This window comes from Palaemon carinicauda, chromosome 32 (genome assembly GCF_036898095.1).
Source record: "Palaemon carinicauda isolate YSFRI2023 chromosome 32, ASM3689809v2, whole genome shotgun sequence".
Taxonomy (NCBI): domain Eukaryota; kingdom Metazoa; phylum Arthropoda; class Malacostraca; order Decapoda; family Palaemonidae; genus Palaemon; species Palaemon carinicauda.
The window spans coordinates 81464710-81485677 of NC_090756.1; the positions used below are offsets into that span (position 1 = coordinate 81464710).

At 41.9% G+C, this 20968-nt stretch overlaps 1 protein-coding gene across 1 annotated transcript in view; it reads left to right on the forward strand.

The window, feature by feature from the left end:
* LOC137625412 (clusterin-associated protein 1-like) overlaps nucleotides 1–20968 on the forward strand; it is a 233977-nt gene that overhangs the window by 190119 nt on the left and 22890 nt on the right. The window contains exons 7-8 of the mRNA XM_068356318.1: nucleotides 9873–9949; nucleotides 10296–10434. Of these exons, the coding sequence (XP_068212419.1) occupies nucleotides 9873–9949; nucleotides 10296–10434 (216 nt within the window). The remainder of the gene's footprint in view (nucleotides 1–9872; nucleotides 9950–10295; nucleotides 10435–20968) is intronic.

Genomic DNA, 20968 nt, shown 5'->3' on the forward strand with positions numbered 1-20968 from the left:
TATTCTTGACACGCCACATAGCTATCTACACCCCTAATAGCGTTTACGCTTCGAGAGGGGAAAGTGGCAAGAATTGTAGGTGGGCCATTATTAAGGCAGCGCTCCTACACGTACTATAGTTGGGCGCCAGTATATCACGTCCTGGCACCATCTTGTCATTCTTCGTAGCGTTAGCTAAGTGCTACAGATACAGTACATTTGGGAGGTATTCATTTATCATTTGTAAAAGGAGGGTGGGTCCATCAGGACGACATGGCTACCTCACCCAAAAATAAGATTTTTTGCTTCGCTCAAAATCCGTTTTTTGGGCTCAGGCCATGTCGTCCTGATGGAAGTTTACCAAAGCATTAATGTATCTGTGGATTTCCAATAGTGCCAATAACCGCGAGATAAATTTTCCTTGGTCATCTAGACCTAGAGACACATGGTGTTACCGTCATACACCTTTCAACTGATCATGGACTATGTCAGTGCTTCCTGCCCCCTACAGGGGAAGAGTCATGGGAGACTCTAGGAAAAAACCCGAGGATTGTAAGTTCAATGAACAATCTAGGAAACCATTTTGTATATTAGTCTCATCGTATACATGTAAAACATAGTTTGTATTCTGAAAGGAACAAAGTATGTATTGATTACTGACACCTCCCCTGGTCCACTTGGTGTGTTGTAAACAAGGTAGACAGATTTTCATTCGTGTAGGAAATTTGTACAGTCAGTAAATCAATCAGATATAAAATCAGTCATTACCAGGGACTGATGCTTGATACCTTAACATATAATTGTGAGATTGTTCGCTTAGAACAGATATAGTATATGTAAAGAATATTTTCAAAATAATAGGAAAATAAGTGCTCTGACACTTTTATTTTTATAGCATGTTTAGAATTTGTAGGGCGAAATGAGACGCAAAATTCAAAGATGTGTTTATTGCTATATAATAGATAGCAAGGATACGGTTCATTTTATAATAAAATATAAAATTAAGGAAATTTTGGAAATATTGTGTACAGCATAATAAAATAGCAATAACAGAAATAATTGTTTCATCTGAAAAAGAAACATGAAGCCACTGTAAAGGAAATGCAGTATTGTAATATTTCATTATTTCTCATTTCAGTCGTTACAGTTCATCAACACTTACGTAGTTATACACATGTCACATGTGTAAGTCTTTTATGCTTCTTTTATATTATACTTGGAACAGTTCATAGTGTCACTACTTAGACACTTCACTAAACATGTCACTCCGTAGGAGGAAACCATGTACACCCTTCACTAAAGTCCCAATTAGTACACTGTTCTTTGCAGAATTTAAGTGGCAGGTTTTAGTACACTACCTGCTGCCACCACATAATACTTTATCTCTTGCACTTGTTTCGCATAGTGCTTGAAGAAAACCCTGGATGACTTCCATCCAGTATAGGAGTGAAGACTTTCAAAACTCATGTTCTGAAAGAAGTTCAGAGACGAAGCAACTTTTCTCGAATCATGACCTGCGGGTGTGCTGTCTAGATCCGCTCTGCGAATGAAATAGGTGATCTTCGTCCTTCATTGTTTCAAGGTCAATGTTGAACCTGAGGTTTCTCCTCTGAAAAGCTGTCCTCCCCCAAAGTCTGAAGTTCTACGAAGATAGACCTTTAGGCATTCTACTGGGCATAGAGATGCATTTTCTTTCAGAGGGCAGATTCTCCAGGGACCCCACCTTTTTGTGGGCAGCTCATTCTTAGCAAGAAATGCTGGGTCAGGAAAAAGGTTGAGTTCTCCATTGTCTGTGAACTGAATGTGGCCATCATCCCTCAAAAGGGCCACTATTTCGCTAACTCTGGCTCCTGAGGCTAGTGCAAATAAGAATCTTCATTGTTCAAGGTAGAGGCTAGATGAAGAACCTTATCCAAGGACCAAGAAATGGGCCTCGGAGGTGCTGCGAGCCGAAGTTGAGCGCAGGCCTTAGGGATTTTGTTGAAGATTTCATTGGAGAAGTCCACCTGGAAGGCATATAGTAGGGGTCTAGTCAAGGCAGATTTACACGTAGAGATCGTGTTGGCTGCTAAACCTTGTTCATGGAGATGAATGAAGAAAGATAAACAGAAGTCTGTTGAGATCTTTGCCTTGACAAAGGCGACCCATTTCTTCCATGAAGACTCATTTTGTCTTCTAGTTGATTCCGACTTGTATTTTTTTTGAAAAGTTGATACTGTCCTTTGAAATCCCGAACCTTTTATTGACTGCTAAGGTGAGAAAATCATGAGATGAATGTGTTGGGTTTTCAGTGATGAAGCGGAGACAGTCGACTTCTGCACTTGCTGAGTCAGAACTGGATCCGGCAACAGAATCAGTTTCAGTCGTAGTTCCGTTATCAGGGGGAACCAGATACTGTTGGGCCACTTGTGAGCCACTATCGCTGCTGTTCCCTGAAAGGATCTCAGTTTGTTGAGGACCTTCAGCAGGAGATTGGTTGGAGGGAACAGGTAAATCCTGGACCATCTGTTCCAATCTATGGACATCGCATCCATGCTTCCGCTAGAGGATCCTCGTACGGGGCTACATACCCGGGTAGCTTCTTGTTGTCGCTCGTTGCGAAGAGGTCTATCTGCAGTCCTGGGACTTTGCGTAAGATGAAGGAGAATGATCTTGCGCCTAGGGACCATTCTGAATCTATCGGGGTAAGCCTTGATAGAGCATCCGCCGTCACATTGCGGAACCCTTGGAGGTGAACTGCTGATAAGTGCCATTTCTTCTTTTCCCCCAGGCGGAAGATGGCCAACATCACTTAGTTTATTTGAGGTGATCTTGAGCCTTGTCGATTCAGGCATCTCATTACCACTTCGCTGTCTAGGACCAGCCGGATGTGGGTTGAGCAGCGAAGTTTCAGTTTCTTCAGTGAAAGAAAAACTGCCATGGCTTCCAGAATGTTGATGTGGAAGGTCATGAAGAGGGAGGACCAGGTTCCTTCGACTTTCCGATGGTGAGAGTGGCCTCCCCATCCTTCCTTTGAGGCATCCGTGTGAACGGTGACTGAAGGTGGAGGTGGTTGCAGAGGTACCTTCTTCTATAGGTACTTGGTCTCCGACCATGGCTTGAGGAGTGATCGCAGACGAGTTGGTATCGGTCTTGTCAGATTTCTTCGAGCGTTTGATGCGTATTTTCTGCAGACTCTTGATGCATCTTTTAATTGTGCTCTCAGCACTGGGTCTGTCACTGAGGCAAACTGGAGAAAACCTAGAACCCTCTCTTGTTCCCGTCTTGATATCCTGTCGGATTGTAGAATTCTCTTGATAGATCCCGCTATCTCTCTCCTCTTCTTTAATGGAATGGAGAGGCAGTGTGACTGTAAGTTCCAGTGAACGCCCAGCCATTGGAACTTTTGAACTGAAGATAGTCGAGACTTTTCCAGGTTGATCTTGAATCCTAGATGTTCCAGGAACTGGATCACTTGCTTGGAGGCTTGCATGCATTCTTCTTCGGATGCTGCCCACACCAGCCAGTCATCCAGGTAGGCAATCACCTGAACTTCCTTCAGGCGTAGTTGACGAATGACTGCGTTCGCAAGCTTTGTGAATACCCTTGGAGCTATGCGCAGTCCGAAGGGCATGGCTCTGAAAAAGTATTGTCTCTTTTGCAGCTTGAATCCTGGGTAGGAGGAGACTTGTTGATTAATTGGGACATGCCAATATGCATCTGCCATGTCTATGGAGACTGTGTATGCCTGTTTGGGCAGTAGGGTCCTTATGTGTTGAAGAGTAAGCATCCTGAACTTGTGGTTCACTATGAACTTGTTGAGTGGTGACAAGTCCAGAATGACTCTTGAGTTTTTCCGAATCCTTCTTCGGAAGACAAAACAGCCTTCCTTGGAATTTGACAGACTTTGCCCTCCTTATGGCTCTCTTGTCTAAGAGTTCTTGGACATATTCTTCCAGAATGGGGGTTGAGTGCTGGAAGAATTGAGGGAAAGTTGGTGGAGTTGTGTTCCAACTCCACCCCAGTCCGTTCTTGATTAGGCTGTGGGCCCAGGGATCGAAGGTCCAGCGATCCCGGAAAGAAAAAAAAGTCTCCCTCCTACCGGAAGCATCTCACTTTGAGTGCTGGCTGGAGGACTTGCCTCCTTGGCCATGTCCACCCTTGTTGCCCCTGCCTCTAGACGCCCCGTCTAGAGGAACGTCGAAAGGAACCTCGAGACTTCGACCGAAAGGTGGTGGATTTCCTTTCAAAGGCTGGGGTGAAAACTGGCGACTGTGTCGCTAGTTGTTGGGGCACCAGTTGGAACGTGGTGGGTGGTTGTGCCACCGTCTGGGACACCGTGGCCTCGGGAAGTTGTTGGTGTTGTCGAGGTGGTTGAGAGGGCACTCTTGGTCTCTTAGTCGTCCTTTTGGTTTGGGGACCCTCCTCTGGTGAAGACTTTCTCTTAGTCGACAAGCCCCACTTATGGAAAAGATTCCTATTCTCCGTGGTGGCTTTGTCGACGATCTCTTTGACCACGTCACTTGGGAAGAGGTCTTTTCCCCAGATGTTAGAAGCCATCAGCTTCCTTGGTTCGTGCCTCACCGCAGCCGAGGCGAACACGAACTCTCTACAAGCCCGTCTGGCTTTTATAAAGTTGTACAGGTACTTGGTGACTGTTGGGGAGGTCTACTCCGAACTGACGTCCAGCAATGTCAGCCTCCAACTTCCCGACCGAGAAGGTGTTGTAAACATCCTTCCAGTCTGCATCGTCTGATGGTAGGGCAAGGGAAAAGGGCCTACACTCCTTGAGTGTGGGGCAAGGTTTCCCTGCCTCGACTGCCTTGAACCCTTTTTCCATAAAGGGGAAGGCACGGGAAGAAGCAGCAATGAAGGACGGGTGCTTCTTGCTGAGAGCCGGTACCTTGGAGCTAGTAAAGGCCCTCTCTTTCAAGGTACTAGTGAACAAGGCCCGGGGTATTGGGAGGTCCAGTATGATGACTTCTTTAGGCTCTGTTTCCTCTTTCGAGGGAGGTTCCGTCCTTAGACAAACGTAGCAGTCAGGATAGGCCCCTTTACTGGGCCAGAACTCGATATCCTCTACTAGGACCGTACCCAGCTTGTCGGAGAGGAAGATCTTCCCTCCTGACAAAGGCATGTGGTTAGCATACCTCCAAGGGTTGACGTCCGAGAAAGGGGGAAGTTCCTTAACGTTTAGCTTCTTGGGGGCTAAACGGGAAGTCACGAGCTTGTGTATCTCAGTATGAAGCGTAGCTTCCTTCTCGGATGACTCCTTCTTCATGTCCTGAAACATAGACAAGAGAGAAGTTAAAGTATGGCTAATCGTATCCAATTGGGGGGCAGAGGAGGTCGACGGGACAGGCTCGGCCACCGTAGCTGATGAAATCGAAATAATTTCAGTTACTTCATCGTCGCCTTCAGGAGGTAGTTCAGCCTCCTGCTCTTGCTCTTCGGCTAGAAGACTGCGTTCCGTATCCTCGGAAACTACCGACATATTATCTTCTAGCTGGATGTCCTTTATGGCATCTGAAACTTCAGATTCTATCGGAATCTGGACGAGGGGGATCTCAGACTGAGGTTGAGGGATAACTGCATCCGAAGATGCCCTAGGGAAAAGACAAGCCCTCATTCTTTCATTAGGAAGGTATGGGCCAGTGGTGTTCTTTTGAAAACCCCAGACCTATTTCCACAGCTCCTCTCTTGATGCATCCCTTGACTCAGTTGAATTTCTGAGTATCCTGTCGTCAAGTTTTTCAGCCAGTTATAAAGGGGACTTCCTCCTGCCTAACCTATAGAACCTCGCCTATCTCAACCCTTCTTGTTGACGCTGGAGAATTACCGTTAGACCTTTACCGAAAGTCTTCTATTGTTCAGTATTGGTTTAGGTTGCAAAGACTTCCTAATTCTTTAGCCTATCAGACTGGAAGCCTTGTAAGGCACACATCATACTTTGAGTTGCACCCAAAATCTTCTCAACCTTATGGTTTTTTGGTAAAACAGTTGGTACACAGTCTTGATATAGCTAGAAGTAAGGTGTTTATGTTTAAGATATCGGCTTTCTGCAAATATTTTATTGGTATCAAAAAGAATATGACTGACTTAGAAGCCAGGTCTCTATTTTTATGGAACATGTTGCAGAACATAGGGAATCGACTTCTATATATATTGGTGGCCCCAAATCTGATGCTGGCGTTGGATTTGGAATATATAGTAATGCTTTTAACTGTAGAGGTGCACTTCCTCTAACATCCACATTTACTGCCAAACTGTATGGCATACTAACTGCTATTGAAAAAATATTGTTAAAAGAGGAGGGCAATTTTACCATTTTTAGTGATGCCAGAAGTATCCTACAAGCTTTAGAAGTTTTTAATTCCAGTAACCCTTTATTTTTAAAGATTTTAGAGTGTCTTTTTATTATTGGAATGAGAGGTATAATAATTGAATTTTATCGGGTTCCAGCACAGTTAGGTGTGTCTGGGAATGAGAAGGCAGATTTACTAGCAAGGAATGCTGCAGCCAAATTGCTACCAAGAAGGTATCCCAATCTCTGTAATGATTTTTACCAAGCATTGAGAATTTTATTTATAATAATTGGCAACAGCATTGGGATAGTTTAGAAGAAAATAAGATGAGCGAAATAACAAATGTTATATCTCCTTGGGATACTCTTTGTCGTCTCTGCATTGGTCATACTTGGTTAACAAAAGTTTCTGATGACTAGGCAACACCAGCCATATTAAGATGACTGTTTGGTACTCTTGACAGTGAGGCATTTTTTGAACGAATGCCCAACTTTTTGTACCTAAAAAATTGATATCTGTTTGAGGCTCGAGGAGAGGATGGAAGGTTGATCCTTGCCAAGATTCTTGAACATGATGTGTTGTACCATGCTTGTGGTATTTTTAGCTTTTATTTCAGAAGCAGGTCTTCTGAAAGCTATTTAACTTATAAGGACATCTTTACTTTTATTGTTTTAAATTGAATTTTTCCTTTTGCCTACACATACTCCGGATAGTCTGGCCTGTTCTTTACAAAGTCTCCTCTATCCTCATACACCTGTCAACACTGTGATTACCAAACAATTCCTCTTTGCCCAAGGGGTTAACTACTGCACTGTATTTGTTCAGTGGCTATTTTCATCTTGGTAAGGGTAGAAGAGACTCTTTAGCTATGGTAAGTAGCTCTTCCAGGAGGACGACACTCCAAAATTAAACCATTGTTCTCAGTCTTGGGTAGTGCCATAGCCTCTGTACCATGGTCTTCCACTGTCCCTTTGGTTAGAGTTCTCCTGCTTGAGGGTGCACTCGGGCACACTATTTAACTAATTTCTCATCCTCTTGTTTTGTTAAAGTTTTTATAGTTTATATAGGAAATATTTATTTTAACGTTGTTACTTTTCTTAAAATATTTTATTTTTCTTTGTTTCCTTTCCTCACTGCACTATTTTCCCTATTGGGACCCCTAGGCTTATAGCATCCTTCTTTTCCAACTAGGTTTGTAGCTTAGCAGGTAATAATAATAATAATAATAATAATAATTATAATAATAATGATAATGTCCTCGTCAGTGACCTTAGATGTTAGGATGCCAGAAAACTCTCAATCAATCCTCCTGCCTAAGGATGAGTCTCCTATGTAAAGGATGATGGTTTTTCTTTGTGTTGGAACAAATGAAAAATTCTGAAAATTAGTTTGCATATTTCCTTACTATACAAACCTGAGTCCTTTACTCATACTTTCCTGCCAACACTAACCCCCTAGAAAGTCCCGGCTAATATCAAAATGGTTTGACAGTGAGTCGTCGGGGGCCCGGTTGCCTCCTCGCTACTGTAAGGTAACTATTTTTTGTGTTCCAGTTTTGCTGTTATCTATCTCCTATGTAAGGGATTCAGGCTTGTATAGTTAGGAAAAATAGAAATTACTTTTAAAAATACAGTGAACCCTCGCTACTTCGCGGTTCGACCATCGCGGATTCACCACTTCGCGGATGTTTTCCATAACCCATATATATACAGTAATATATATATATATATATATATATATATATATATATATATATATATATATATATATATATATATATATATATATATATATATATATATATATATATATATATATATGTGTATGCATGTATTTATGTATATATGTAGGTATGTATATGTGTATACATATAAATATATATATATACACACACACACACACACACATATATATATATATATATATATATATATATATATATATATATATATATATATATATATATATATATATATATATATATATATATATATATATATATATATATCTATATCTAAAGTAGGAAGATGTGATGTAGTTCTAAGGGAAAAGTATGGGAAATATGTCTGGGTAATAAGCAAAGCTCTACCTCCAGTTTGTTTCTACATTATGATCAGAGATAAATGTAAACAAAACATTGGTTGCCATTTTTTATCGTGCTTTTTAGCATGTTTAGGAAATGCATGATATAAAATCACCTTTAATATTTGTGCCTGTTTTAGTTTAGGGTACTGTAGTACATGCATTAAGTGTTCTGTACATTAAAGGGTAGTTTGTTAACAGTACTACGTACAAGGGAAGGTTTTAAAAGTCTGAATATACATGTTGAATAAATAGGTAAATATGGTGTCACTACTTCGCGGATTTTCACCTATCGCGGCCGCGACTGGAACCTATCTACCGCGATAAACGAGGGTTCACTGTATGTCATTTCCACAGAGTTATCTGCTGAACCCTAAAAATACCACTACCTCTACACATGACATCTTTGTACAGAAATTACTAGTGCCCCCAGTACTTGGGTTTATATGAATATAAGTTTCTTTCATAGATAAATGAATTAATCCTTTATTCCACATTGATGAAAAACTTGTAATGGTATCCAGAGATGTCGCCTTTTTGTTTAGAATATTGTACTGAAATTACACTACAGTAGGTTGTTAGAATATTATGCAACTCACAATCCTAAGATCTTGAGTTTGAGTCAAGCTCAGGATTTGATGATTTCTCTTGTGATCATAACCTTACTGTTCTTGTAATTGAGAGTTGAGGGCCCACAATTGTACCTACTATCTGGTCTCCTCAGTCCTGGTTTGAGTGGAGAAGATCCTGTGAGCGACCATATGTGTACTGTGCATCATCAGACTTGTAAATATAGGGGCCCATTTTGATAAGTGGTTATTCAGAGACGACCTTTTCCTACATGATGCATTCTTCAAATAAATCTTTTGAATTGAATAATCTATGTGGAGTGGAGATATAACTGTTGACAGTGGGATATCTTGAATATTTCAGTGTAGGCTACACTACAGTAATACCCCTCTACATCAGTTCAACGTGTCAGTTCCAATTTTACGTTTCTCTCCTAGAATATAAAATGCAAAAATAAAATTCAAGTTATGTCATTTTTCCCAGCCTTATGTCAGTCTCTTAACTCATTAAATAGCAATTAACAATTTTACATATTCAGTACTGTACTTCATGTAGGTATCTTTTTTTTTTTTATTAAATGACAGTAGATTGTACAGTAAGTACTTTTTATGTTTAGTATGTGTATAGGGAATGTAAATGCCAATGGGTGAAAATCTGGTCTACATAAAAAATTGACCAACTTCGAATCTCTTGAACTCAATCATCAACTATTGTTTTTGATACATTAAAAGGCCAGACCTTCAAGGAATAGGATAAGCTCAATGGCTTCTTTACTGTCATTTGAAAACTACCTCTGTGTTTGTATGTACTTGAATATATGCATATGGATGTTCTCTCATTCTTTTCTTTATCATTTATTCCATTATTTTATTACATTGGGAAATTATCTATTGTAGAAGCATGTTAAAAATATCTTTAAAGATGAAATTCATTGCAGTGCAATACTTTTCATTGTAGGTAGCAGAAAAACTTCTGAAGAAAAGGGAGTCGTTGGTCAGGAACATTAGGCGTCTGGAAGCTTTAAATAGAATCAAGTAAGTGTTGATATATATGTAGTGTACAGTAATCCCTTTGTACTCATCTACCAATGAAGTTCTGCAAAACTAAAAATCTTTCTATCATCAGACTGTAAAAGTGCTCTCCAGCAACTTCATTGAGCTCATGAAACCTCTTTAATACAACAACTGCTAAACAATTTTCAAACTTATATTTGTAAAATTAGATTTACTCCATTTTGATTTGTTCTTACAGTAATGATCTTTAAGATTTTCATTTATTCAGGTTTATTTAATTTTATTTTTATATTTTTTAGTATTTTATTGTGCAGATATATGTTCATTGTTTTTCTAAGTAGCCTACTTTTGCTTCCAACTTCTCCAGACCAGCATGGCAAACGGAATTCGAAGACGAAGAGGCAGAACTCCGCAGTGTGTGGGAGGAATATGTGACAAAGCATAAGAATTTGGCCTATTTGGAGAATCAACTTCAGGAACTGGAAGATCAACAGCTGCGCAATCTTGTGAGTATCTTATTACATTGTAACCATTCTGATTTTCTCTTGAATTTTGAGATTATGACAACTCTTTGATTCCAAGGAAATTATTTGGCACTCAAGCCCCATGCCCTTGTTTTGGAAATTTTCCTCATCTCCTCTTAACACCAAAACCATACCAGGTAGTATAACATTCGTTATCATGTAGCTGATTAAATTTCCTTTGCATTGATATATTATTTGATATATTTTGTAAAATTTTCACATTCGTATTATAAAAGAAAGAAAAAACTAAGTGTGTAATTACTGGGTGTAAATTATGCCATTAGGCGCTAAAGGGAATAGTTTTGTAAAGTAGTTCTTAAGGTGCTCAGTTAAAGTTGTTATAATATGAATAGGTACAATGTTCTTTAAAAGACCCTTCAAGAGGTTAATAGATTGTGAAGTCCTGCATGTTAATTGAGCCTTGAGAGTGTAGGAAAACCATTATAGAAGCAGTTCTATTAGTAAATCTCAACATTTTATATCTCCATTGGTTTAACATAAGGATGAAGAATTTCACAGTTATTTGCTGGAGTCTAGAGGGGTCATTTCATTGAATATTTAATGTACAGTAAGTCTTGGTATTGAGAAACTTTGGGCTGTGCATATACAGTATGTGCATGGTTTCAATTCATGAATATCAAAAAATTCAACAAAGGAAGTATTGTGGTTTGTTAGAGAGAAGACATGTTTATCTGACGATATACAGTATTAGAAACAGTTTACATCCACCCCACCTTAATCATCATATTTCATTATAAAATACCAGGTTATTAGCCCAAGTATAAATCATCATTATTCAAAATTATATCCCAAGACTGTGTTGGAGAGAAACTTAGGGTTTATTAAATTTTCTTGTTCCTGATCTAGATATTAATCTCTGACACCATCGTTCAGCTACTTTGTTATGCATGTTGCATAAGATTTTTCATAATTCTGACCAACCTTTGTATTCAGATCTTCCTAAACAATACCATTTTGTTTATAATACAAAAATACCTTGACATGTGAACATAATTCATTCCAGGACTGAGCTCCTATGTCAGATTGCTCATATCTTAAGTCAGGTTTTTCCATATAAAATAACTGAAAATAATTTAATCCATTCACGCCCTCTTAAAAACACCCAATTTTCAATATTAATCTTACCCGATGATCATGTAGCTGTCAACTCTGTTGCCCGACAGAAATCTACGGTCGGGATACGCCAGCGATCGCTATACAGGTGGGGGTGTACACAACAGCGCCATCTGTGGTCAGGTACTCCAGTACTTCTTGTCAACACCACCTCAATTTTTCCTCTGTCGTGCCACCGGCTAGACCTACTTGGATACGCTGTTGATTCTGGAGTTATTGTTCACGATTTGGTGATGTATTTGCTCTAGAGTTTAGCCTTCGCTATTCAGGAAGCTTTAACATTAGCTTAGCAAGTTTTTGGAATTAATTTGATTTAATTTTGGTGACGAAGAGAGTATGAACTCTCTTTCACTTTTAAATGGCCGACCCTTCCCTTAGACGGAAGTGTTGGTGTCGAAGAGAGTATAGACTCTCTTTCTTAATTTTGCTTAACAAAGTTATAGATTTATTTTATATCTCTCCGCCTTTTATAGGCCTCTTCGATTAACTTCCTTTTATTATAAACTTATTAAAATTAATTTTTATGTTTGTTTATATGCGACCTTTCCTAATAGTAGGCGGTCTTTTCTTGGAACCGAAGTTAATTTACATTGAGCCCGTCATATCGTTTTTGCCTGTTAAGATTTTATGCTATTTTAATTTTAATGTTTTTGAAAGAATTTCTTTGATAGTCTCGTACTGTTTTCAAAGTTGAACTAACGTTTTGTTTTGTCTCCGCAGTTGTTGACGTTCAGAACGTTCAACTTGCGCTCTATCGTTACGATAGAGAGAGAGTATTCACGGTTTCACGTTGCAGTAAGAGTAAACCGATTTTAGCGTTTTGTTCATTCTTTCTTAGCTTAAATGGTTTTAATTCTAATAAAGGAACTTTTTATTTGGGAAATCTTTCAGTTTTTTTCCTTTAACAATAATATGTTTTAACGATATATATAATTGGGCTCATCTCTCAGGTTCTAAGTCAAGAGAGAGAGAGAGAGAGATAGAGACGGAGGGAGAGAGAGGAGGATAAACGTTTCGTTCAAGCGGGTAACGTTGTTATCGTTTTTGCTCTTCTCCCTAGTCTCTTTAGGGGAAGAAGGTAAACGTTTCTAGAGTTTTATTCTTGTTCCCAGGCTTTATGCGGTGAGAGATTTTAAACGTAGTTTATTTGATCTAGTGTTTAGTCTCTTTTCCAGCCACTGAATTCTTTATCTTTCATTATGTTTTTCTGTTACATTGTAATACTGTTTTCGCAATTACTAACTTTTAATGAAGGATAGAATTGCGTGTTTCAGGTACAAACCACTTAAAGTTTCGAGTTCAGTGAAATAAGTGCAAACAGAAAATCAAAAGTGATAAAGTGATAAGCGCAAAGTGTTACAGTGTTGCGTTCGAGGGTTCGTCTGTTCGTGCCAGTTGTTCGCCTAGTCTGGGACCTCTTACAAGCTCCCAAGCCCAGGGGAGAAGTAATGTCGAAGGACTTATGGGTTCATCAGGCCTTGATTGACGAACAGACGTTTCCCTCCGTGGTTTCGGGTGTACCCACTCACGTAGCCGACGTGATCACCCCACCCACACAAAGACGAGAGCCCATTTATTCCTCGTCTGCGGAAGAGGTTTCTCGCAGAAACCATGGACCAAATCTTGCAGCTTTTAAGTGCAAGTCGGTCCCTTCCGCGCAAGTCCAACGGCCTAGGTGTAGCCACTGCCACTGGGTCAGTTCGGACTTGCTGCAGTACGACAACTGCACACCTCCCAGAGAGGCAAGGTGGTACCACAACAGGCAGTAACTCCGTCTGTTGCCGCACCAGCTGTTTTAGACCTTCAGTCTCAACGGACAGTAGCTCCGTTTGTTGTTGTCTTTCATAGACCCTAGTGGTCCATGCTGCAGACTATACAGTCTCAGCTTGCTCCTTCATACAGGAGTATCATGCTGGAAGGTTGACAATGCAGCCTGTTAACCTACAACCCGCCGAGGTTGTGCGCTCAGCAGATACTGTGGCTGCCTGCTCCCACCCTCCACCTGTGAGAGCTCCACCTCCGATGCGCAGTCCACCCTGCCAGACGCATGTTCTTGCTGCGCCTCCTGCTTTCATGCGTGAGTTGCCGCATCGGGAGTTGCCGGGTTCCAGCACTATGAGGCAACCTCCTCTACCCATGAAGCAGGAGCCTCATGCTATGCGGCATCCTCCTCAACCCATGAGGCAGGAGCCTCATGCTATGCGGCAACCTCCTCTACCCATGAGGCAGGAGCCTCATGCTATGCGGCATCCTCCTCAACCCATGAGGCAGGAGCCTCATGCTATGCGGCATCCTCCTCAACCCATGAGGCAGGAGCCTCATGCTATGAGGAGCCTCATGCTATGCGGCATCCTCCTCAACCCATGAGGCAGGAGCCTCATGCTATGCGGCAACCTCCTCTACCCATGAGGCAGGAGCCTCATGCTATGCGGCATCCTCCTCAACCCATGAGGCAGGAGCCTCATGCTATGCGGCATCCTCCTCAACCCATGAGGCAGGAGCCTCATGCTATGAGGAGCCTCATGCTATGCGGCATCCTCCTCAACCCATGAGGCAGGAGCCTCATGCTATGAGGAGCCTCATGCTATGCGGCATCCTCCTCAACCCATGAGGCAGGAGCCTCATGCTATGCGGCAACCTCCTCAACCCATGAGGCAGGAGCCTCATACTATGCGGCATCCTCCTCAACCCATGCGGCATGAGCCTCATCCCTTGCAGCATGAGCCTCATCCCATGCAGCATGAGCCTCATACCATGCAGCATGAGCCTCATCCCATGCAGCATGAGCCTCATCCCATGCAGCATAAGCCGCATGCCATGCAACATGCTCTGCATACCTTACAGCATGCTCTGCATTCCTTACAGCATGCTCTGCATACCTTACAGCATGCTCTGCATACTATGCTCTGCATACAGCATGCTCTGCATACCTTACAACATGCTCTGCATTCCTTACAGCATGCTCTGCATACAGCATGCTCTGCATACCTTACAGCATGCTCTGCATACCTTACCGCATGCTCCTCAGTCACACATCTTTGGTTGTTGCCAACTCACAAGACTGTCAAGCAGTTTCATAACGTTGCCTTCTGGTCTGCTGCTTTTGCACCAGTGAAACCCTCACTGAGAGAACTTAGCTTTTCTCGGATATGGTTCCTGTAGATGAGAAAGTGCTATTCTCCCTCCTTCTGATATTCCCTTGAGGACTCTGTCATTTGGAGAGGAGCCTTAAGCTGCTTAGCCTCCTATGGACTTTTATTTAAGCATAACATGCTTCCAGGGAGGGTAATGGTTCCGCTTCAGTCGCTAACCCCGTCTGTTGCCACACCTGCTCCCATAGACCTTGAGCTTTGTTGCAAGACATGCAGTCCAAGCTTAGTCCTTGTTAGAGGATTTTTTGTTTACGGAGTCAGTGTGTCACTGGGAAGACGTTCAACAACCAGCAGAGGTGACTTGTTGTGACGCAGTGCGGCAACCTCAGCAACCCGATAAGGAGTTGTCTGTACTACCCAGACAGTCTAGACAGTTTCGGGTTGTCGCTGTACTTCCTCGCTTCCCCATGGTTGACAGTTCACAGACTGTGCAGCAGTACCATGATCTTGTGTCCGGCTCCGTCAGACGACTGGCTTTTAAGAGCTCCCACAAGTCGTCGCTGTCTGGAGAATCTCAGATGGACTATGGATCTGACCAAGGAACTGGGCCTCCTGGTCAATTTAGAGGAGTCCCAGCTCGTCCCATCCCAGACCATTGTCTACCTGGGTATGGAGCTTCAGAGTCGAGCTTTTCGGGCTTTTCCGTCGGCCCCAAGGATCTACCAAGCCCTAGAATGCATCCAGAGCATGCTGAGAAGGAACCGATGCTCAGTCAGGTAGTGGATGAGTCTAACAGGGACTCTTTCATCGCTGGCCCTGTTCATCGAGTTAGGGAGACTCCACCTCCGCCCCCTTCAGTATCATCTAGCTGCTCACTGGATAAAGGACATGACGCTAGAGACGGTCTCAGTTCCTGTTTCCGAAGAGAGGAGGTCTACTCTAACGTGGTGAAAGAACAGCTTTCTTCTCAAGGAAGGTCTACCTTTGGCTGTTCAGAAACCCGACCGCCGTCTCTTCTCGGACGCATCAGACACGGGCTGGGGTGCGACTTTGGACGGACAGGGATGCTCGGGAACATGGAATCAGGAGCAAAGGACACTTCACATCAATTGCAAGGAGCTGTTGGCGGTTCATCTGGCCTTGATAAACTTCAAGTCCCTCCAGCTTCACAAGGTGGTGGAGGTGGACTCTGACAACACCACAGCCTTGGCTTACATCTCCAAGCAGGGAGGGACTCATTCGTGGAAGTTGTTCTAGATCGCAAGGGACCTCCTCATCTGGTCAAAAGATCGAAAGCTCACGCTGGTAACGAGGTTCATTCAGGGCGATATGAATGTCATGGCAGATCGCCTCAGCCGGAAGGGTCAGGTCATCCCCACAGAGTGGACCCTTCACAAGAATGTTTGCAGCAGACTTTGGGCCCTGTGGGGTCAGCCAACCATAGATCTGTTCGCTACCTCGATAACCTAGAGGCTCCCGTTGTATTGTTCTCCGATTCCAGACCCAGCAGCAGTTCACGTGGATGCTTTTCTGCTGGATTGGTCCCATCTCGACCTGTATGCATTCCCGCCGTTCAAGATTGTCTACAGGGTACTTCAGAAGTTCGCCTCTCGCAAAGGGACACGGCTGACGTTGGTTGGCTCCCCTCTGGCCCGCGAGAGAATGGTTCATAGAGGTACTGCAATGGCTGGTCGACATTCCCAGGACTCTTCCTCTAGGAGTGGACCTTCTACGTCAACCTCACGTAAAGAAGGTACACCCAAACCTCCACGCTCTTCGTCTGACTGCCTTCAGACTATCGAAAGACTCTCAAGAGCTAGGGGCTTTTCGAAGGAGGCAGCCAGAGCGATTGCCAGAGCAAGGAGGACATCCACTCTCAGAGTCTTTCAGTCTAAAGGGGAAGTCTTCCGAAGCTGGTACAAGGCCAATGCAGTTTCCTCAACCAGTACCACTGTAACCCAGATTGCTGACTTCCTGTTACATCTAAGGAACGTAAGATCCCTTTCAGCTCCTACGATCAAGGGTTACAGAAGTATGTTGGCAGCGGTTTTCCGCCACAGAGGCTTGGATCTTTCCACCAACAAAGATCTACAGGACCTCCTTAGGTCTTTTGAGACCTCAAAGGAACGTCGGTTGTCCACTCCAGGCTGGAATCTAGACGTGGTCCTAAGGTTCCTTATGTCATCAAGATTTGAACCTCTCCAATCAGCCTCTTTTAAGGACCTCACTTTAAAAACTCTTTTCCTCGTGTGCTTGGCAACAGCTAAAAGAGTAAGTGAGATCCACGCCTTCAGCAGGAACATAGTTTTCACATCTGAAATGGCTACATGTTCCTTGCAGCTCGGTTTTTTGCTAAAACGAGCTTCCTTCACGTCCTTGGCCTAAGTCGTTCGAGATCCCAAGCCTGTCCAACTTGGTGGGGAATGAACTGGAGAGAGTACTTTGCCCAGTTAGAGCTCTTAAGTACTATCTAAAAAGGTCATAACCTTTACGAGGACAATCAGAAGCCTTATGGTGTGCTATCAAGAAGCCTTCTCTTCCAAGGTCTAAGAACTCAGTTTCTTACTAAATCAGGCTTCTGATTAGGGAAGCACATTCTCATCTGAAGGAAGAAGACCTTGCTTTGCTGAAGGTAAGGACACATGAAGTGAGAGCTGTGGCTACTTCAGTGGCCTTCAAACAGAACCGTTCTCTGCAGAGTGTTATGGATGCAACCTATTGGAGAAGCAAGTCAGTGTTCGCATCATTCTATCTCAAAGATGTCCAGTCTCTTTACGAGAACTGCTACACCCTGGGACCATTCGTAGCAACGAATGCAGTAGTAGGCGGGGGCTCAGCCACTACATTCCCATAATCCCATAACCTTTTTAACCTTTCTCTTGAATACTTTTTATGGGTTGTACGGTCGGCTAAGAAGCCTTCCACATCCTTGTTGATTTGGCGGGTGGTCAATTCTTTCTTGAGAAGCGCCGAGGTTAAAGGTTGTGATGAGGTCCTTTAGTATGGGTTGCAGCCCTTTATACTTCAGCACCTAAGAGTCGTTCAGCATCCTAAGAGGACCGCTACGCTCAGTAAGGAAGACGTACTTAATAAAGGCAGAGTAATGGTTCAAGTCGTCTTCCTTACCAGGTACTTATTTATTTTATGTTATTTTTGAATAACTAATAAAATAAAATACGGGATACTTAGCTTCTTTGTTAACATGTATGCTGGTCTCCACCCACAACCCTGGGTGTGAATCAGCTACATGATCATCGGGTAAGATTAATATTGAAAAATGTTATTTTCATTAGTAAAATAAATTTTTGAATATACTTACCCGATGATCATGATTTAATTGACCCACCCTTCCTCCCCATAGAGAACCAGTGGACCGAGGAAAAAATTGAGGTGGTGTTGACAAGAAGTACTGGAGTACCTGACCACAGATGGCGCTGTTGTGTACACCCCCACCTGTATAGCGATCGCTGGCGTATCCCGACCGTAGATTTCTGTCGGGCAACAGAGTTGACAGCTACATGATCATCGGGTAAGTATATTCAAAAATTTATTTTACTAATGAAAATAACATATCAATGATATAACAATATAAAAACTTGTTTTTAATTGCTGCACTGTACAATATTAACATAATTTACATCACATATACATATACCAAGGTACTTCCCCTAATTTTTGGGGGGGTAGCTGACATCAAACAAATGATATACTGTACAGGTAAATGATTACTGTGATCTGCAATAAAATGTGGTTTTATGGAGTTCTTACCTTTGAGACAGACGATAGCGACTAACAGCGATGTGTGTGGAGTAAGGGAAGGAGAGAAAAGAATTGGACAGTACCTTATTTACTATTTCTCACACTTAGCACAACACTTAAATTTAAAATTAACTTAACTGAACTTAGCTTAATTTTTTTTTAACTTTTTATTCTCATCTACTTCTTAAACTTTTTTTTAATTTATATTATTTTACTGTTTGAGGATTGTACATATTGTTGAGGTTTTCGGCTCATAATCGCATGCCAACTCACTCATGTGGACACCACGCTCATGTTTCTCGATATTTTCATGCTTCATCTCTATCGTCGTCATGTGTTTTTTCTTCTCACTACCAACTTTACCACTGACTTTCCTAGGACTCACTATTTACTATGAAGAATGTTCTCAAATATAGAGTAAAAATCACTCAACGCAAAGACAACACAGATATGTACTAAAGTTGATGATCACGTGAATGAACGAGTGATGCATGCTTAGAGCCCTCCCAAGCACTCGGCCACCTAGCGTTAGCATCTGTAAGCGTGCGTGTATCTCAAGTTTGTGCATGTATCTCGATGCAAAAGTCTTCTTGGCGGCTTGCTCGTATCGCGGGATGCTCGTATGTTGGAACGCTTGTACATCAAGGTAGTACTGTAGGTTCCAAGAAGCTGTTTATAAGTTGAATTTTGTTAAATTTTGGCGTAGGATAGACCTAACCTGAATCCCATGGTTATGATTTCTAGCTACAAAAGTGAACCAATAAGTCGGGTTTCGTATTAAATAAATATCAGGTCATCACAAAGATTGTTTTGCTAACTATAGTAAACGATATGATATTGTTTTATTACAGTATTTACATATCTTTGTTATTTTCAGTTGGATTTGTGTTTGTATCTCCATATGTAAAAGGTCCTAATCTTACAAACTTAATAGGTTCCAAGAAGCTGTTAATAATTTGAATTTTGTTAAATTTTGGCCTAGGATAGACCTAACCTGAATCCCATGCCTATGATTTCCAGCTACAAAACGGATTTTGAAGCAAAGCGAAAAATCTATTTTTGGGTGAGATGGCCATGTCGTCCTGAAGGAAGCTTCCTATAGACAGCTTTCTAAGGGATATTTCGCTATAGTGATACTCCCAGACAATTGACCATAGGTCTCCAGAATTCTAACTCGTGGCGCAAGTATCCTTAAAATTTTCCTTAAGGATATCGCATAATATCAGGGGATGTATATCTTGATACGACACATGGCAATCTTCACCCCGAATAGAGTTTTCACTCTGAGGGGGAAGAGTGGCGAAATTGAAGGGGAGCCGTTATTAAGGTTACCCTTCCTCCCCTACTATTAAAGGGCCCAAAATGGCTGCTCATTCCTTGTAGCATTAAGCATGGTGCTACAGATAGAGTAGTTTCGGGGAGGGGATTATTACATAATCCTTTTCTTAGAAAAAGAAGGGTGGGTCCATCAGGACGACATGGCCATCTCACCCAAAAATAGATTTTTCGCTTTGCTTCTAAATCCATTTTTTGGGCTCAAGCCATGTCGTCCTGATGGAAGCTTACCAGGGAATTACTTGAAAGTACTGTACTGTATCTGTGGGTTTGTATAAGTGCCTCAACCTTGGGTCAGCTTCTATATGGTCATCCAGACCTCTGAAATATATGACGATACCGTTATACGTCATTGCCACTTATCATGGAACTATGTTAGGGCTTCCTGCCCCTGCAGGGAAATGTCTTACTTGAAGGTTTGTATTCGTGTAGGAACAAATATAAGTATCAATCAGATCTTTTTTGTTCGTATGAATAAGTACCTTAAGTATGAATTTTACCCAGGAAAATAAGTAAAAGTTCTCTGGCTAAGTTTATTTTAGCTACATGTGGGGCAAAATAAGACACAATTATACGTTAACCATCTTATTAATTCGATAATCAAATGGAACAAAAGGTGTAATGTAAATTGTAAAGGAATTATACATTCAAAATATACAGACAATGTTTTCTACCTGAAAGGGAAGAAAAGGATTAGAGGAAACTCACTAACAGTTGAAAAATTATTAAGATGATTTTACTGTAAATGTTCGATAACTATCAACACTGTGTACAAGTGTATACATGGCACTAGTGTCATTGGTATAATTCTGCACCTAGAAAAGAACAGTCCTAGTGTCACCAGGGTGACACTCAATGAAAGGATATTGCACTGGAAGGTGTCAACACCTTTTCACCCAAATTGAAAAGTCCCAATCAATTCACTGTTCATCGCAGCACTAGATGACAGGTTTCACCACACTACCTGGTGCCACCACAAAATGTTTGAGTTTGTGCACTTGCTTCGCATAATGTTTGTAAAACACTCTGGAGGATTTCCAACCAGTGTATGAGCGAAGACGCTCAAAGTCCATATACTGAAAGAAGTTCAGTGAGGAAGCAATTTTTCCCGGATCATGACCTGCGAGTGTACTATCAGGATTCGCTCTGCGAATGAAGTACACTAGGTGAGATTCGCCCTCAGTTGTTTTAGGGAT